General features: G+C 40.1%; 1 protein-coding gene across 10 annotated transcripts; it reads right to left on the bottom strand.

Moving 5' to 3' along the window:
- Positions 1-1,986: 1,986 nt before the first annotated feature.
- Positions 1,987-20,448, bottom strand: RNF14 (ring finger protein 14). 10 transcript variants are annotated; one of them, XM_047867267.1, is made up of 11 exons: positions 19,992-20,325; positions 19,541-19,618; positions 19,301-19,436; positions 17,814-17,989; positions 15,467-15,634; positions 14,240-14,391; positions 10,854-11,381; positions 9,773-10,001; positions 6,848-7,020; positions 5,833-5,963; positions 1,987-3,406 (listed from the first exon to the last, which is right to left on the bottom strand). In XM_047867267.1, exons 5-11 carry the CDS (start codon positions 15,618-15,620, stop codon positions 3,349-3,351), a joined length of 1,425 nt encoding a protein of 474 aa, XP_047723223.1. In that variant the 5' UTR covers positions 15,621-15,634; positions 17,814-17,989; positions 19,301-19,436; positions 19,541-19,618; positions 19,992-20,325; the 3' UTR covers positions 1,987-3,348. The 10 variants fall into 10 exon arrangements, with proteins under 10 accessions (XP_047723223.1, XP_047723221.1, XP_047723226.1 ...); XM_047867265.1 differs by lacking the exons at positions 19,541-19,618; positions 19,992-20,325 and adding an exon at positions 20,344-20,435; XM_047867270.1 differs by lacking the exon at positions 19,541-19,618.

Raw genomic sequence — 20,448 nt, 5'->3', positions numbered from 1 at the left:
GTTACTTCAAAAGAGAATGGGACAAGATGCAATTCAATTGACAAAGTGGGCCCTTAAGTCTGTTCAATCACAACCTTAAAAAGTCACAAAACTTGTATTTTGACTTTGCAAGTTATTCTGTAGCTTATTTTCATTTATCTGTTCTAGACTCAAACCTTTTATTGAAATCAAGAGATGCAACCTCTTCAAACTACACTTTTGAACACGATGACCTGGCAGTCTGTACAGGGACCCTTTGCTCTCTCGTGCCCACCAAAAGGATACATGAGGTTCATGTCAATTTATGACAAATCTCGGCCCATTTGTAACAAAAGGACTTCATGAAATTAAACTAGGTACAACACTCCTTATTCTATCATATAGTTTCTTGATATACCAACCTTCCACAAAGTCATGTATTTCACAGGGCATTTGTGGTTACCCCAATCTTTCATTTTATTCAGAGACAAAAGTACTCTACCCAAGGGGCGCCGTGGTGGCTCAGTAGGTTAAGTGTCCAACTCTTGATTTTGGCTCAGGTCACGGGATCGAGCCCTGCATCAGACTCTGCGCTGACAGCACGGAGCCTGCTTGGGATTCTCCCTCTTTCTCTACCCCTTCCCCCCACTCATGCATGCACTCTCCCTCTCCAAATAAATAAAATTTTAAAAAGTACTCTATTGTGCTCCCTTTGGCAGCACGTATATTCAAAAAGTACTCTACCCAGAACTGTACCATCTTTTTTTTTTTTTTTAATTTTCCTTAATGTTTTTATTTATTTTTGAGAGGGAGACAGTGTGTGAGCAGGGGAGGGGCAGAGAGAGAGGGAGACCCAGAATCTGAAGCAGGCTCCAGGCTCTGGGCCATCAGGACAGAGCCTGATGCGGGGCTCGAACTTGTGAACCACGAGATCATGACCTGAGCTCAAGTCGGTCCCTTAACCGACTGAGCTACCCAGGCGCCCCAAGTCTAAGACTAACCACCTGTGTTTTTTAAAATCGTAAAGAGAAACCTCCCATTTCTTTTACAGGAGTGCATTATAAAGCTTTCTTTCCTACTTCCACTTTATCAACAACATAATGTGCAAAACCCTAAAATAAAATAGTCTCTAGCAAATACCAACTAGTCCATGAACTAAAGACCTTCTAAAAAAAAAAAAAAAAAACGGGGGGGCGCCTGGGTGGCGCAGTCGGTTAAGCGTCCAACTTCAGCCAGGTCATGATCTCGCGGTCCGTGGGTTTGAGCCCCGCGACGGGCTCTGTGCTGACTGCTCAGAGCCTGGAGCCTGTTTCTGATTCTGTGTCTCCCTCTCTCTGTCCCTCCCCCGTTCATGCTCTGTCTCTCTCTGTCCCAAAAATAAATAAACGTTGAAAAAAAAAAAAAAAAGAACTTCTGAGTGGCTACTAGTGAAAAAATCTCAACTGAATTCCCATTCCATCACAGAGCCACTCTTCTGAGGTATATGCTGTATAAGCGTTTTAATTTACATTTATTATATTCAACTTATTCTTTTTTTTATTATTATTTTCAACTTATTCTTTAAGAAATTAACTTTAGTTCTGGGGCACCTGGATGGCTCAGTCGGTTAAGTGTCTAACTCTTAATTTCGGCTCAGGTCATGATCTCGCAGTCTCATGGGCTCAAGCCCCACATCAGGCTCCATGATGATGGTGCAGAGCCTGCTTGGGATTCTCTCTCTCCCCCTCTCTCTGCCCCTCTTAAAAATACACAAGCTTAAAAAAAAAAAAAATATATATATATATATATATATATATACGAAATTAACTTTAGTTCTTATATAAAATGTGCAAAACGAAAGCTCATGAACCATATGGCTGAAACAAAATATGGGCCCTAAAAACCTAAGTTCAGTCACGAGCCTGGGTAAAAGAACAGGTGCTATTCCATGACTTTTTTTCTGTTCACTTTAAGAATATGTGTTAAATGCCATAAAGTTTTTTAAAAATGTGATCAGTTGCCTTGGAGACAGAACAGCAGCAACTCTGCTCTAATTATAAGACAATTTTTAAATTATTTTTATTTTTAAGATTAAGCAGCCTCATTGACAATCCAGAAACAGTCCTTGCTGACTCTGGATACACACACATAAAATGGTTCAAAGTGATTCCCCAATTTTCAATGACAAGTTGGGAAAAAAGAACATGTTCACAGCTGCAGCTGTATCCCTCTGTCCTCTTTTTCAAAAAATCATTTTGCTACCAAGCCATTCACCAAACCACAAGGAAAGACAATTTTTCAAAAAGCCATCAAAATCCAGAAACAGGGATCTAGGAATCAAGCCAAAATTATCCCCCAAAATAGTGCTGTTGCAAAAAAGGGTAGGAAGCCAAATTTCCATAGCTCATTAGAGAAGACCTTTAAAAAGAATTCAGAAAATTGGGACTCGAACTACAATGGTGGGGAGTTCAAAATAGAGGTAATTTTAAAAAATGCAGCTTGTTCAGCTTGGGAATATATTAGGCTTTCTCCTATTCCAGCATAAATAAAAATATGAGCTGCTGGAGTTAATATTAAAATTGTCCTTACTAACGGAAGGTAGGGCATGAGTGAAGGGAGAGAGCGTAGAACAAAAGGTAGCAAAGACAAGTCATTTTGAATCTAGGCTCTACTGCCCAGAAGAGCTGAATAGGACTGAAATTCTTCTGAGCCAGTATCATTAAATTCTAGACTGGGCTCAAAACCAGTGAACTATACCCCACTAATAAATACCAGCTGGCCCACAGTGTTTTTGGCATTAAAAAGATTTTTTTTAATTATCTATAAATTTCTATTCTGAAAAGTAGATCAAAATGACACTGGGTCATCCAATCAGTTACTGACTAAAAGGGCTTCCTCAAAGAAAAGTCACTTGGCAGAAACTTAGGGTGAAAGGAACATGACATGGAGTAAATGAGATCAGGCTCTTGGTACAATTTTAATAAGGCTTCTTTCTACCTACCCCAGTCATAAGGAGCAGTACTGAGGGGACTCCCCCTAATGTCTTAGAGGGATGCTTTCAGATAAAAAGGTCTATAACTTTAACTCTTGACTCCTCTCTTCACCTAAAGCTTGGGGAAGAAAATAAATATTTACTTTTTAACTATTCAGAGCTTCGGGCACACTGTAGTATTTAATATTCTCTAGTTTTCATTGAACCTTTGGCTTATAATTTTCTCTATGTTACACTGAAAAACGTGTGCATGTGCCTTTATCAGTAGTACCACATGGAAATATAAACCTTGTTCTTCCACATCTTCTACAAAGGATGAGTGCATAAATGGTACCCTAAATAACCTGCAAAACTATTTTGTGTACTTGACACAAGATTTGGGTAAACCATTCCATTTCCTTATCTTGAGCAGGAGTTAACTAGTCTTCAATCTCATCTTCCCAAATATCTCCATTAACATCCACAGCATGGAACAACCTGGAAGTATAAAATACATTTTTAGGCACTTAGAAAAAATATAATCTCTTTCCTTCTCTCAAAATTACCTTCTGCACTCTTCTGATAACATCTTTGAACAGCTTTTCCTTTCTCTCAATCACTACACTGAGGAGGGCTGAAATATGGGTCCCTCTGAACAAGCTGTCTTAAAGTTTACAAGAATAGCCCTTTTCAGATCCAGACAAACTCTTTAAGGCCAAGGATTAACAATAATGGGAAATGGGTATCAAAAACCTGATACTCAATGTATACAGTAAATGGAATAAATCAGGATTAGGAAAGTCAGGCAATCCAGAAGAAGGTGAACTCTTCTAAACCACTGTAACTCTATCACACGTGACTCACTCTACTCGGCCTCATCACCCTTGCATTCTCTACTGGTAGAATGCTTTATAGTTGCCAACTTGTTTTTCTTTCCAATGTTACCTAAAATTCATGTAATTTTTAACACTAGATTTACAATGGTTCACGCAGAGAACCTGTTTCTTCAACTTTTCTTACAGTTAGGTAACACCAATGATTTTAGGTACTATACATATGCCTCTTAAGAAAGATCATAAACTGACAGTGAAATGAGAGCTGTTGAAAAACAGGATATTTTCATTGTGCCAAGAAATCACCCCAGATATTACTTACTAATCACACACACACACAAAACCAAAACCTTACATTTTTTAAAAATATATTTGAGAGAGCATAGCAGGGGCAGAGAGAGGCAAGATTCCCAAGCAGGCTCCACAACACCAGTGCAGAGCCCAATGTGGGGCTCAAACTCAGGAACCTCAGGAACTGTGAGACATGACCTGAGCTGAAGTCAGACGCCTAACCCCTGAGCCACACAGGCATGCCAAGAAAACTTACAATTACAATGGAGCAAGCAATAGAACTGAGCAGCATACTAACAATGGGAGAGCCTGACATTACGGACCTAATGCGATATAAAATGAAGTACACAAGTATTCTTGTCAAAAATGTTAACTCTAAATATATTCAAACTCAGTCTAGACCTAACTTCCAATTTACAGGAAAGAGAGAGGACAGAGTAACTAAAAGACAACATGGAGAAAGAAAACTCTAGAAAGTAAGATGTTCTATAGGACAAGTGGCCTGGACTCTCTAAAATGTCAATGTTTTCCTCAATGCATCCAACAAAAATGGGTGAGCAGGGCCACCTGGATGGCTTAATCGGTTAAGTGTCCAACTCTTAATTTTGGCTCAGGTCATGATCTTGAGGTTTGTGATTCTGAGCGCCATGTCAGACTCTGCACTGACAGTGAGGACCCTGCTTGGGATTCCCTTTCCTTCTCTTTCTGCCCCTCCCCTGCTCACGTGCACACTCTCTAAATAAATAAATCTTTAACTTTTTTTTTTTTTTTTTTTTTTTAAGTGGAAGGGGCCCCTGGGTAGCTCAGTTGGTTAAGCCTCCGACTTTGGCTTAGGTCACGATCTCGCAGTTTGTGGGTTCCAGCCCCAAGTTGGGCTCTGTGCTGACAGCTCAGAACCTAGAGCCTGCTTCAGATTCTGTGTCTCCCTCCCTCTCTCTCTATCCCTCTCCTGCTTGTGTGCTCTCTCTCAAAAATAAATAAATAGGGGCGCCTGGGTGGCGCAGTCGGTTAAGCGTCCGACTTCAGCCAGGTCACGATCTCGCGGTCTGTGAGTTCGAGCCCCGCGTCGGGCTCTGGGCTGATGGCTCAGAGCCTGGAGCTTGTTTCTGATTCTGTGTCTCCCTCTCTCTCTGCCCCTCCCCCGTTCATTCTCTGTCTCTCTCTGTCCCAAAAATAAATAAACGTTGAAAAAAAAAAAAAAAATTTTAAAAAAAAATAAAAAAAATAAATAAATAAATAAATAAATAAATAAATAAACTTAAAAAATAAAAAAGTGGGAAAAACTCTTCTCTATTAAGAGACTAGAAAGACAAAGCCAAATAAAATGTTTGAATTTGATTATATTGTGGCTCAATAAAACAGCTTTAAAAGATATTTTTAGGAATCATTGGGAAGTTTTAAGTATGTTTATTAGGAGATAATATGCCACCATCACTAAATTTCTTTAAGTACTATGTTATGTAGAAGAATTTTCTTATTTTAGGTGATAATGTGGAAGTATTTAGAGATAAAGTATCCTATCCAACTTAGAGTCAAGTATTAGAAAATAAATATGGCAAAATACTATCAATTGTTCATTTTGGTTGAAGATATCCTATTAACCATAGTCTTTCAACTTTTATTTATGTTTGAAATTTTTCACTGAGGAAGATAAAAAATAAAATTTCCCAGTGGTGTATTTTCAACATAAACTCACAAGAAAATATAGAAGTCCATATATGTGAGAAAACATATAAGAGAATTCTCTAAGAAAAATGGCCCAAAATCTGTTTCTGAGACTACAGGATTATGTATACGTACCGATTAAAACACGGGGAAGCAGGATCAGTGAAATGTTTATAAGGGTTTGCTCTAGAGAGAGAACCCATGCAAATCCAACAGAAATATTGCATACATCCAGTACATGTCATCTTGTTACATCCATCTAATTTCTGGTGGGAAAGATGGAAAGAGAAAAATACCAGGGCTATTAAAGCAAAAGAGGAAAGCACATGCCAAAAAGATTCAGTATAATGTCCTCCTCGACTTCTCCTTTTACCCCGTGCAGGGTTTAAATATGCAGGGAACATGCTGTAACTATTACACATTACAAGTAGAATATAGAAAATATTCAGCAGGTGTACCTACAACTAGATACTTAGCAAAACTTTTCTGATCAACAGGAGATACAAACCAAATGTGTATATTATACGTGGAACGTGTAGTTTAATCTAAGTAAACATTTGGTATCAAGTCCTCCACTCTAACATAGGGCTGAGGCACGTCTGAAGTGGTTCAACAGAATGCCAGTTTCCTTAGTGGAGTAACTGGAAAATCACCACCAGGTTCAGTTCAGATATAATGGATCAGAATGGGAGAACCAAATGCAAAGATAAATTCTGATTTTAAAACATTAAGACTGTGTCAAGAAGCAATACATTTAAATGTCTATTTTGGCTCAGGTTAATAGGAAAATGTCGTTTCCTAAGTGTATACTTCGTACGCAGGTGTGTTAAATTCCAGGATAATTAGTTCTAAGAAGTCAGGCGTGAGTTTTTATATCATGGAGATGAGGTAAGAGTTGATTGTAGCTCTGCTGTGGCTTCGTCATAACCCATTCCATTTTGAGGTGAAAACAATGTGAGAATAATTTTCACTTTGTGAAAGTATTTTGAAAGGGAAGTCTACATCCACTTAAGGTCAATATTTAGTAGTGAATTTGCATCTTCCAAGTAAGGTTTGATAAGTATGTTTCCCTAGTCATAAATAATAGGCTTCTTCAGGCAATCGTAACGAGCTTGCAAATCTGTCTGCCAAGTCTGTCCCGAACCTTTACCTCTATGGGAGTCCCACAACACGGGCAGCTCTTTGAGTTCTTTTCTAGCCATTCCTTACTTTCCATTTCTTCCAGCGCCTTCTGAATCACCCTCTTGCCATACCTCTGTTCCAAAAATCTTTTATTGGCCTCATCTGCTTGCAGGTACTCATTTCGTAAGTCTATTAATTTCTCTGGAAAGTGAAATGGAAAATTAACTTTTATACAACTTTGCAAAGCTGACTAAAAACCATTTAAAAATGGTCATAACCTTTTGATTATTCAATAATGTTATTACTGGGACTTTAATCATAAGGAAATAATCCAAAATGAAGTTATATGCACGGAGATGCATGTAACAATGGCAAACAAATTAAAGTCCAAGGGAATAACCACAAGTGAAAGGGCCAGTTAATGACATCATTTTTAGTTATTAAAAACTTCTAAATGAGGGGTGCCTGGGTGGCTCAGTTAAGCGGCCGACTTCAGCTCAGGTCATGAGCTTGCGGTCCATGAGTTCGAGCCCCGCGTCGGGCTCTGTGCTGACAGCTCAGAGCCTGGAGCCTGTTTCAGATTCTGTGTGTCTCTCTCTCTGACCCTCCCCCATTCATGCTCTGTCTCTCTCTGTCTCAAAAATGAATAAATGTTAAAAAAAATTAAAAAAAAAAAACTTATAAATGAGATGGCTACAACGCAACTAAAATACTCATTACAGAATCCAGAAAAGGGCATATTTTAGGTTATAACTAGGTAAAAATGACACATGTACAAATAACAAAGAACATAGAAGAATCCTCCAGCTAGAGAAGTTGGACTCGCTCAAGGTATTAGAATAAGAGCCATCTTTCTCGTTGACTTTGAGTTAATAATGCTGACATGTTTGTGCAACCAGCAGCATACTGTTAAAGAATGACTTAGCTAAAAGACACAAAGGTTGAAACACACACTCATTTTCCATGAAGTCAGCATCATTCACCCTTTGATAATAACAAGGCCTACCAAATAAACAAAAGTATCTTTGGCTTAAGAGCTAAGACTCTTCAATTCTGTATACAACAAAAGTCAACAAATAAAACTAGCCACCCACAGGTACTGCAAAGTCCCTCCTGTCAACGTTTCCCCTTGATATTCTTCTCTCTGGCTGCACAGCTCTATCACTTAACTCAAATGTAACAGGCAGCCAGTCCCACAGGCTTTACTTGCAGACAAAGGCTTTTGTTCACATTCTATTACCTTAGTTTTTCAACATTTTCATTGAAAACCTCTCTCAATAACGTTATAATTATTTTATTAGTTTATTTTCCTCATACTCATTAGAGGTCTTTATATGTAGTGAATCTTTTGGGGAAGCTTTCTTTCTCTGTATCGTGCATTCCCATGGCTCCATCACCTCTACTTAGAAGCTGCAGACCTGTATCTTTTTATCCTGTCATTTTTATCCCTCTAAAAATTCAAAGCACTTTTGTGTTCCCAGATATCTTAAGAGCAAAGATTATTGCACTCAAGTTCTCAAAATAATTGTTAGTATTTTATGTATTTTATATAGTACTATCCAATAGATAGATATACAGGCATGAATAGATACAGAAAGAGATTCTTAATTTTGCTGAAGCCCCCAAGCCCCTTTGATTTCTTCCACAAATGTTATGAAACACCTGAAACACACCTCAGCTCCTCAATGATAAGGTTATACAAGTCTAAAGCAAAGGATTCTATTATACTCTGGTGCAGTCTCCATCCCATCTGCCCATATCTACTATAAGACTCTGCTCTAGGCAAACTGGAAGTATTCACTCATTCTCCCCTTAGGGTTACTTTCTTGGAGATACTGACACTCTGCTTACGATAGCAATTAGGAACCACAGTAATAATGGCATTAATGGTTACCATTTTGCATTTTACACGTATTAGCTCGTCATTCCCAAACTATGTTGAAGAACCAGTATTTCCCCCACCACTCGGCCAAGGACCAGTATTTTCACAAAATACTATCAAATGAATTATTAGACAAATAATAAGACAAAAAAAACCGAAGCTTAAATTTTTATTAGATCGGACATAAAATTACTCTGTGAAATCACTGTAACTTTCTAGACCTCTCAATTTATTTATCTTGTCACGGACCAGTTTAACAACAATACCAACTTCGAGGAGCACTACAATAGTTTATTTTATCCTGACAATAGCCCTATGAATAGTAGCTATTATCATTATCCCTGTTAGTCTGAGAAAGACTAAGCCATCAAAGTCCAGTCAAACTGAGGTCAACGCCTGATTTCTCAATCCTTATTTAGATCAGAATTAGCAAACAGGTTCCACCTCCTGTGTCCACTTTAATAAATGGTGGCTTTCTGAAGTGCTATGTGTTGAGGAAGATTCTGAGACTTTCCTGGGCTCAGTGACAAAGAACTTGATGACTGATCAGATGTATGTGCCATGGAAACAAGAGTGGCAGCTAAGATGGTCTGCACTTGCCAACTAGGAGCTACATTATTCCACGTTCATAGATAGAAATGACCTTGCCATTCCTTCTCTGTAATGGTCCCCTGGTATCTGCATGGCCGTTTCCTTAGTTCCTTCTTCAAGTCTTTATTCAAACCGCTTTGCCAGAGAAGCCTTCTCCTGGTTTCCCTAAGTATAAAACCTCAAGCCACTTCATATTCTGTTCCTGCTTTATTTTTTTTTCCTCCATAGCACTTATAACCATCTAATATCATTACTGTTCTGTTTGCCTACCTATTAAAATATAAGTTCCATGAGGGTATTTGGTCACTACGATATCCCCAGAGCCTAGGACAGTAACTGAAACAAAAATATCTGTTGAAGGAACACTTCCAAATGGAAGGATTGAAGTGATAAGGATTTTTTTTTGGCGGGGGGGCGGGGGGGGGGGGTGGCGGGTGGCATAGAGGATAGGAGGACTGAGTTGACACAGTTAACACTTACCAGCAGTTACCTTACATGGAGAGACCCCGTGGTAAGTCAATCTGCACAAGGTACAAAAGGCAAAATTGCAACTAGAGCAGATGCCCATGGTGCAACCGGGCTCCTGCATCACAGGCAACTGGCAGCAGGGGCGGGGACAATACACCACATCTGCCATCAAGTCCAAGGTGGACTGGAGGAGAAGGCGGTCATAGCGGGCAAATAACTCTGTTTCCACTAGCTCTTTGACCTGGAGGGAAAAATGAAACACGCAAGTTTAATGATGCCCAAACGGTTCTGATTCTGGGGAGATCCTTAAAATGCCAGTGCTAAGTTCACATGAATCAAAACACTCTATCTCACTTCAAAATCAAACCAAATGTGACAAGTCTAGACCCTGACTGAGGTGGTAGTTATATGGCTGTACACATGTGTGAAAGCTGAGCCAACGTACACTTTAAATGGGTGGCTCAGTCAGTTGGGCGTCTCACTTCGGCTCAGGTCATCATCTCACGGTGGTCTGTGAGTTCGAGCCCCACGTTGGGCTCTGTGCTGACAGCTCAGAACCTGGAGCCTGCTTCGGATTCTGTGTCTTCCTCTCTCTCTGCCCCTCCCCTGCTCAAGCTCTGTCTCTGTCTCTCTCAAAAGTGAATAAACATTAAAAAACAAAAAATGGGTATAGTGATGGCTTAACAAAGTTGATTTAAAAAAAAGAGTCAAGCCAAGTACCCTGTCCCTGATTGTTACCCATTCCAAGGATATGCTCTTCAGATCCAAACCTCACACAAAGGCAGGCTAGTGATTCTCCAGGGTTGATGGGATCCCAGCAGATAAACAAAGTAAATCACCAGAACACTTTATAATTACTTTTCTAACATTCATCTCTGCCAAGAACTTCCCATTCCAAGTCCAGCAAAGGAAGCATTTACACTGGCTTCAACAATAAGACCCCAGCATTCTTGATGGATACAGTCAAACTATTTGTGGTCTGGCTCCAAGGCCTCAGCCTGGTCTGATGAGCCCTAGCAAGGAAAATCCTGAGAAAACATCTCCCTTTGGGAAAGAGAAACGGGAGGCAGCTTTGAAGAGAGTAGAGGATTACCTGACCAGGAGTGGCCACCGAAGGGCACTTGGGTTCTGGGCAGTTGAGGCACTGAACTTGGCCATCTCTGATCTGGATTTCAAAGTAGTCCTTTAGACAGGCTTTGCAGTACACGTGCCTGCACTCCAGGAAGTACATGCATTCGCTACCCAGCTTCTCACAGAAACAGATATTGCACAGGAACAATTTACTGTTAAAGCATTTAATCTGCTGAGCTTGATCGAAGTCCAAGATTTCCTGGATCAGACTCGACAGCGATTCCACATCCTGCACCGCTCGCTCATCCACAACTTCCTCTTGGTCAACATCGGATCCAGCAGCTCCTCCAAATGCTAGGTCTGTGCTGGGGGAGGCTTGAGCCATCCTTCTCTGCACCTTTTTCTGAGAACCCATCTTGAGCTCAAAAGGAGAGACAATATTCAGGTATGCTAAGGTCTCTTCCTTAAGAAACTGCATCCAAGCAAACAGGACCACACTGCCACGGTGTTCTTCCCACAGGTTGTCTAAGTGCTTGCAAAGAGCAGACAGCTAGGAGGAAACACACGAGGGTGCTGGTGAGTTTGGAAAGAGGAGGATACTGTCAACTCCTCATTTCTCTTGAAATCTTTTTAACCTCTAAGTTAGGCCCTTACAATTCCAAACATGTTTTTTGTTTGTTTGTTTTACTGCTGTGATAAACTGTGCTGGAAAGAGAGTAAGAATATTCTTATATTCTTAAACTATCCAAAAATGTGAGTCACAGCAGGAAACAAAGTCAAAAACTAAAAGAAGTGCCATGAAAACAAGACACATGGCAAGGCTGTGAAAGGCACAGGTTTACATAGGGGCCACTGAGGTGGAGGAGTTTTCGATTCTTTATTTGTTCTTTGTTTTAGTGTTGCTACATATCTCATGTAGGAGAAAGAGAGCTAATTTTAAAATGAACTATTCCTATTCCTTTGGAGTCCTAGCCCTGTAGGTACCCTGCATAATAGAAAGAGGGCAGTTTAAAAATATCATCCAAGTTTTTAATTCTAGCTTTCAGTCCTATCAAACAGCCAACTCAAGAGAAAGAGTCACTAACAGAATCCAACCTCAGAATCCTTGTTATTCAGATTTATAAGCTGGTTTTAACTAAGCAATCTGAGCTTACACCAGATCCTGGTTAATGAAGGGACACAGAATGCTATGGAACCTGGACACGATTATAAGCCCTCGACATGATTCGGCTGCCATAGGGAAAGCTCACACTCTCTAAGCTGAGCAACCAAATTTAAACTACTTCGACTTTTCCTCTTTAAAGGTGGTGTGTTCAATTTGAAAGGCAAATGTAAGAGGATTTTCCATTAGAAATGTAAAATATTGGTAAGTAGAGCTCAGGAATTATAAGCAGCTTTTCTTTTTAGCTAAACACAAAAAAATAAGCCTTCCAGATGCAGACAAATTTTGTAAATTTAAATAACAAGTGAAAAAAGGACCACATTTTCTGTTCCTTGCTCTGCACAGTGCCATTCACTAAACCCTATATAAGCACGAACTTAAACACTTCCTGAACTTAAAAACTTAGGATGTTAAATACCGTTCAAAATGCTTTTTCACATGTACATGAATATGCTTATAAGATCAATCATACTTTTGAGAAACCTGCTGAAATGTGTAAAATGTACTAAATACGAAAAGGGAAACTCTGAGTGCTATTTGGGCCACCAAGTCCAATGAAGAACCATTCTCAATCCTCTTTTTTTCCCCACCCTTTCTCAAAAGGGGCAGCTGGGGTACACATAAATGTAAGGAGGAAAGAATAAGAGAGAGACTGTGTATGTGTATGTATATATATCGGGGGAGGCATAATGGAAAATACTATGAGGTTAAACCCACTTCCCCTCTACCAACCCCAATCCAGTGACAGACAGGACCATGTGTCAACTTCACTATCAACAGGTGACATTCACAATGTCAAGGAAGCAGGGCCCAGCAACCAACAAGAATTGAACCAAGAAGGAATACAAGGCCAATTAAAAGATCAATTATGCGCATAACAATTTATCTGACAGGGAATCCTACTGTTATTTCAGCTGTAACACATAAAATAACAAACAACCCTCCTCTCCCCACACTCCCAAAAGCCAGCAGTAAGGAGATGCTACTCGGCTGGAATCTGAAACTGCAGCCATGCACTCAGTTTATCTGTCCTTGTTTTGTGCTTGTGTGTAAGTGTGTGCACACAGGCATGGATACAAAGTATCAAAAGCTCTCTGGAGAAATGTGATTATAAATATCTAAATAATTCAGTCAGCTTTCAGTGATCTAAATGTCAAACAGCCTTGACATTCTTGGGCAAATAATCCACTGCCTTGCATGTATTGCCTCTGGCCCAGATATCAGAATGTAAGGTAATAATACTCCTTTCTATTCTACATGTATTATCCTTTTGTAAAATTTAATTTTGTTTTTAAACCATAAGCTCAATTTTACAAAAGCACTCAAAGATTAGACTAGTCAGTGGGGTGGAATAAAAACTCCATGATCAAACAGGAAAACCTGACAAGCTGTTCCTTGAGGTCAAGGAACTCTGACAGCTTTTGTCTTAATATACATCAGCCTATCAATCTTCATCACGACTTGTAGAAAAGTAGCTGCTATTGATCCATTATCTATCTCAGAGGGCTTTATATTAGCTTCAAGTCATACTTATGTCTCAATCAAGAGTCGAGGTTATAACTTGAAAAGGATATATAAGCCAGAGGAAATGAAGGCTTCATAACACAAGGTTCGTAATATAAGGTCTCAAACCTTCGTGAGATAGAAGGTACAGGAAGAGATAGGAGACCTCTTTGTGACACAGGAGATACATACACATTTCTAGTTGTGTGTATTTACATCCATGTGAGACCAGTCAACAATTATTTGTTATTAACATACAGATCTCTAAAAATAAAAGCACTTATTCTGTTTACGTAGCTAATTTGTTTATTGTAACTACATCAGCACAACTTTAGCCCTCCTAATTACAGTTAAATCTTTAATTTAAGGAATGGATAAGAAACTAAGAAAAAAAAGGCATACCAACATCTAAGGAAAACGAGAAGGACCTTATAGTCTCTATTACAATACAGATTAGATGGGAAAAATAGCAAGAGAAGAAAAAATATAAATACTTGATTAAAAATTACTCATACTGCAATTCACAATGATCAGTCATCCTAATTACTGCCGTTCCTTTCTAAAACACCACTTTCAATTCATTAACATTAGGTTTCATGAAGGCAAGGGGAAAAAAATTACAAAATCAAAGCCATTTGTTCTTCATGCACTGAATTCAAGATCATCAAGGTAGTCGTCTTCAATTAAAGATGATTTTTTAACTTTCTAAAAATGGATAGGAGAAATTAAGTTTCGGGTCTAACCTGAGTTGGTGACAGCCATTTGCCACTAAGTGTGAATGAAGGTGGGGAGGAGGATGGATAATCTGGTGGCAGTTCAAAGTTCAGCACAAGTGGAGGCAGAAAGCAAATGGTGTATTCAAAGCCACTATTCTGGAGACACTCATTTGAATTGCCTGAACCAAAAACAAAAATTAGAAAGAATCAGTCGGTCAACACTTGAGTGTCCATTACTATTGAGCAGGTGCTCAACAAAGACTAACGCTTTAGCTGAGGGGATAAAAACCCTCCCCCAAAGCACCTTCTATTTCCTAATTATAACTTCATAGCCACCACCTTTAAAAAAAAGAAAAAAAAATCTTATAAACCCCTGAAAAATCTACTAAGCACCATGACATTTCTAAGGAAGACACATAACTTACTCTTGTACATACTTGTGAGTACAATTCCTAACACTAATAAGTAATACACAATGTTTTCTTTTGTTGTTGTTTTACAGTAGATGATTAAAGACACTATCTAGAGAAAAGGATTTTTATTTCTATCCAAGAGCTATGACCTACTTAGACCAGCATGTGCCAACTTCCCATGAATCATAGTTGGGAGAATTTGTGCCAACACAACGATCTCAGGCTTGAGGGCAAGATACAGCACACAACACTCTCACAAAGTTTCATTTTAGATTATTACACTTACTTTCTTTACTCAATGCCTTTATAGTAGAAACATTTTGAGAAAGTGTGCATCAAAGTCTTCCGTGAACGTCTGTATCAAAAGCAGCAATTTTTTATTTTTGTGTGTGTTTTTTTTCTGAAGCAAAAGGTCACAGAGTAACAGCACGTCACAGGCTTATGGTAGTTGAAATGATTCTGGAAACCAAATAGTATCGACAACCACCACGGTACTTTAAAACTTTCCAAGCGTTTTCACGTACATGATGTCATTTTCTCTTTTATTATTCCTGTTTAACAACTAATGACTCATAGCTGATAAACTGCTAGTTAGAAGATTAGGATGCATGAAATATGCAGGATAATATCCCAATTCAGTGGTCAAAAGGCAAATCAAATTGAAAACTATGCACCCTCAGTCCAATTTTCAATTAAAAGAGGAACATGCATTAAATCTGTAATACTACCATCTATCACCAATGCCTATAAACACAAGATGGTAAATAATTTAGGGTACACTAAGAAATCGAGAATAACTTTTATTTAGAAAAATCTGCTTAAGAGAGTATTATTAACTAACCGCTCACGAATATCTTGAAATTCTGCGGCAAGTCCAAATAGATCCTGGTTTCTCCACCTTGGACAGACTCTGCTTTCCTAAATTCATCTCCATCGTAAATACTCGCCAGGGCCAGCAACTCATCCTCCTGAGCTTCTCGGTCTTCTGACGACATTTAATTTTCTGGAGCTGAAGTTAAGTTAATCCAAACCAGTTAAGAATAGAAAAGGCAGAGAGTTTGGAAAAATCTAGGGGCAATCCCCACCCTCACCCCCCAAAAAAGGTTAAAGTTCCACCCAAAAAACTGCAAAGAATTAACCAATATTATCAATCTTCTGCTCAACTAAAAGTGATAGACATATCTAATACTCTAGTACCTTTGCAATAGTAACAGCTTTTTCAAAAATGATGATTGTGGTGCTTCTAAGTGCTGACTGTAACAGACATCAGAAATGTAGGGGAAAAAAGGCATGATCTAAAAATTTTTTTTTAATTTTCAAATTATTCTGACTTGTCCACCAATCCTAGCAAATTGCCTTGCTCATAAAATTAGTCAAAGTAGGGACCCCTGGGGGGCTTAGTCAGCTGAGTGTCTGACTCTTGATTTAGGCTCAGGTCATGATCCCAGGGTCATGGGATCAAGCCCTGTACTGAGCATGAAGCTTGCTTTTGAGATTCTCTCTCTCCCTCGGCCCCTCCTCTGCTCACACTCTTAAAAAAAAAAGTCAAAGTATATGTAATATACTAACTAAAAACAAATGAATTATTTATTATTTTTTTTAAGTTTTATTTATTTAAGTAATCTCTACACCCAACGTGGGGCTTGAAGTCACAACTCCGAGATCAAGAACCATAAATTCCTCCAACCAAGCCATTCAAGCATCCCTAAATGAATTTTCTAAATCCCTAAAAGTCTCTAGGGCAGGTTTTCTTCAACCTCGGTACTACAAACCTTTTGGAACAAACAATTCTTTGTAGTAGGAGGCTATCCTGAGCCTTACAGGATATGTACCAGCATCCCTGGCTTCAATCTACTAAATTTTTCTTTAATGTTTATTTATTATTGAGAGACAGAGAGCATGAGCATGGGAGGGGCAGACACAGAATCTGAAGCAGAGACTCCAGGCTCTGAGCTATCAGCAGAGCCCAACACAGGGCTCAAACCCACAAACCACAAGATCATGACCTGAGCTGAAGTCAGACAGTTAACCAACTGAGCGACCCAGGCGCCCCCCAGCTTCAACCTACAAGATGCCAACATAGTCAAATGTGCTTCCCCCTCAACATAGTCAAACGTGCCCCCCAGGGGTGCAGTGGGGGCTGGCTCCCAGTTCAGAACACCCTGTTCTAGAGAATGTTACAGGGACAGATACTATATAAGAGGGTTAGATAACTGAGGAAGCAGCAAAATAACATCAAATTTTTCTATTTTTTAATGTTTATTTATTTTGAGAGACAGAGAGCACACACGTGCCCAAGTGGGGGAGGGGCAGAGAGAGAGAGGGAGAGAGAGAATCCCAAGCAGGCTCCACACTGTCGGTGCAGAGCCCAACAGGGAGCTCAATCTCACTCACCAGGAGATGATGACCTGAGCTGTTATCAAGAGTCAGATGCTCAGGTGCCCCTAACATTAAACTTTTAAAATACCACCAGACTTATTAAAAATAATTTTAAGGTCTACCATTATTTCAGGTGAAACTAAGAATGAAAATATGCTACAATTAAAATGTAAAATCGATACTTTTTAATCGCAGCAACTGAAAGATGCACCACAATTTCAGGTAATTTAAATGTGGAAAAATATGTAATGAGAATCTGTGAAAATTACTTTATTAAAACAAAAAATTACCTTTCTGTCAATTAAAATACTGGACTATAACTGGATTTGCAAATGCCCCCTCTTGACTAATATTTTTTAATTTAAGCATACACAATTGAAAAGTTAGGACATTATAAAAGGTAACACTTCAAAATTTGAACAAATTCATTTAAAATGATTCCATTTAAAACAAAATTGTTGGGGGACACCTGGGTGGCTCAGTCGGTTAAGCGTTCGACTTGGCTCAGGTCATGATCTCACGGTCCGTGAGTTCAAGCCCCGCATCGGGCTCTGTGCTGACAGCTCAGAGCCTGGAGCCTGTTTCAGATTCTGTGTCTCCCGCTTTCTCTGACCCTCCCCCATTCATACTCTGTCTCTCTCTGTCTCAAAAATAAAATAAACATTAAAATTTTTTTTAAATAAATAAATAAATAAATAAATAAAAATTGTTTTGGTTTTTTTTCCAGCATATCATTACGGTTCTGCTTAAGCTACATTCCCATCCCAAACAGAACACACTAACATATTCTAGTTGAGATGAGTTAGTACCTGTTATTAACAATCAGAAGAGAAGGCTATTAGCAATGCAGTCTGTCTTTCAATTCAGAATGTGGAATTCATGCAAATCCCATTTATTCTCCAGGAGGTGGAGATAAGAGTGTCGAAGCTGGATAAAATGCCAAGATCTGGAACTCATGCTAGATACACTATAGAAATCCTGCCATCTGCAGAAAAAAAAAACAAAAACAAAAAAACCCCAGAAGATGGTGTCAGGACCCTCTCCAAATTTTAATTCCAAAGTTCCATTATTAGCAGTTAAGTCAAACACATCCTAACATATAGTGAATCTACAGCTGCCTATTACTTTCTTTAGGACAGCCTAACAGAGCCATGTGGTTAAAGGAGTGTTTGCAAGGCCCCAGCAGTGTGAGAAGCCTTATCTGACTGCCCTCAGCCCTGGGAGGAGTCAAGGTGGAATACCAACATCATATGAGAGTTGAGCACACCATGTCTCATAATAAACATCTAAGCATCTTCTTGGATTTGTTTTGTTTTTGTTTCTCCCTTCCTCTTTGGCTTTTTCTATTCTTTCATTTTCTATCCCCCTCCAGTTCTTCCTCTTACCTGCTATGAAATTAATCCTGCTAGGGACACTCAACATTAGGTCAATTTAAGTGACAGCAAGATATTTAAAAACAGAACAAAAGCGTGCAAAGGTACACATATACACACACTTTCAAGTTCTACTTCGAAAATTTTAGAGCCAGACTTCTCAACTGGGAGTAAATGGAAGTGGAGGGTGGTCGATAAATGGGTTATGGAGAATCCTAAGAACACTATGAAGTTTTACGTAAAAATCCTATAAGAAACGGTAATTTTGAAACCAAATTCTCAGATGTGTGACTCCCAAATAAACTAAGAATGAAAGTCACAATCAATTTACATTCATTGAGCGCCTATTACATATTGTATTAGGTCCTTGCACATTACCTTATTTAATGCTAAACAATTAAGTTTCTGTTTCTTCGAGTGTAAACATTTGTAAATGGGGTGAGAGATGATTTTATAATGATTCAGGTTTTAGGTTACTCTTCTCCATCTTGTCTGCACATGGGAATCACCTGGGGAGCTGCTTTTTAAAATCCCAATACCCAGGCCATTAAATCAAGCAATTAAATCAAGCATCAGTAGTTGCCCAAGCTCTCCAGGTGATTCTAATGTGCAGCTAGGATTAAGAAGCTCTACTTCAACCAGTTTCCCATCCACAGCTCCTCAAAACCTACCACACAAACCCCACCTTCTGAAGCTGCCCCCAGGTCCCAGTGCCTTAATTCACATGACAGACCTACATTTCATTTTCATTCTATCCACTCAGCTTTCAAGACTCATCTCCAAAGACCCTATTCTATGTAGAAATTTCAATTAGACGTCCTGTCTTTCTTTAAAAATCTAGCAAACTTTTTTTTTTTTTTTGCGGTAACTTTTCTATGACATTATCACATCCCACTTTGCATTACAATAGTTTATGAACTTACACTTTCAGGCCACATTAGCTCCTTAAGGGCAAGTTTCAAGTCTTTTGCATCAGTGTGTTGCTCTCAGCATCTAGCAGTGCCTTGCGTTTGACAATGGAGACAAATATGTAACTGAACTGGTGTAAGATGCAGCGTGCTGAAAAGGGGGACCAGAATTCTAAGGTTCAGTGACTGCTTTGCTACAGCCCACTAGAAGCAGGAGTCACAATAACACTGAGAAAAGTAACACTGAGTTCTTACCGTGTGTCAGGCATTGTGCTAAGCACTTTAAATGCGTTAACTCCTGGCAGATTCCCACAGCCCCACGCAGCAAGTCCTCTATTTGCATTACACGGATGAGAAAAAAGTTTAAGTCCGTTTCCGGCCCAAGGTCACACAGCTAATATGTAACTAAATCTGGGTTCAGACCACTGTTTCTTCATCTGTAACCCAGGAACGAGACGAACCCCCGCGCCATCCGACAGATATTAAGTTTACTATTAGTCTCGGCAAACGGAAACTGCTACACCAGCGAGGGAAGCCCTCCTCCGCTGGGTTTCCCTTCGGCCTGCGAAAATCCTACTCATTCTCCCAGGCCACACCGTGCAAAGTGTCGAGCTGGGGTCAGCCCTGGCTCCGGAATCAGCACGCCGCCGAGGGTGTCCCCACCGCTCACCACCCGGGGTGCTGAGTCGTTGTTGGTACGACTCACCTACAACCCGGGGGCAGGCCCCAGCCTCGCTACCTGCCCCGGCGCTCGGACACAGACGACGCTGCAAGAACGTGAGGTGTGAGCGAGACCCAGGTGTCCCGAACCAACAGGGCCTGGGCTTTCCCCTTCCTCCTCTGAGCGCCCCGGGTGGGAAGAGGGTTGGGATCTTAGCCGGACCGGGCTGGGGACGCCCTGTCCCAGGTCTGGGAGGCTCAGGCCCACTGAGCAGTCCCGGCCCGGCCGCTCTTCTCTGCCTCGCACGCCCGGAGCTCGGTCCACACCGTCGCTTCCGGCCACCCCGCCGCGCCGGGCCCAAAAGTTCCGCCCTCCGCCCTAGCCCTGGTCCGCTCACCGCCACCGCCGCCCCGGCCTGGAGACGCCCGGCTCAACCGGCGCTCGGCACCGCCTCTTCCGTGTTTGGAGCTGTCAGCTGAGCCGCGCGGATCCGGCTGGCGGC

This window comes from Prionailurus viverrinus, chromosome A1 (genome assembly GCF_022837055.1).
Source record: "Prionailurus viverrinus isolate Anna chromosome A1, UM_Priviv_1.0, whole genome shotgun sequence".
Lineage (NCBI taxonomy): Eukaryota > Metazoa > Chordata > Mammalia > Carnivora > Felidae > Prionailurus > Prionailurus viverrinus.
This window is presented reverse-complemented; position numbering and strand designations above follow the sequence as displayed.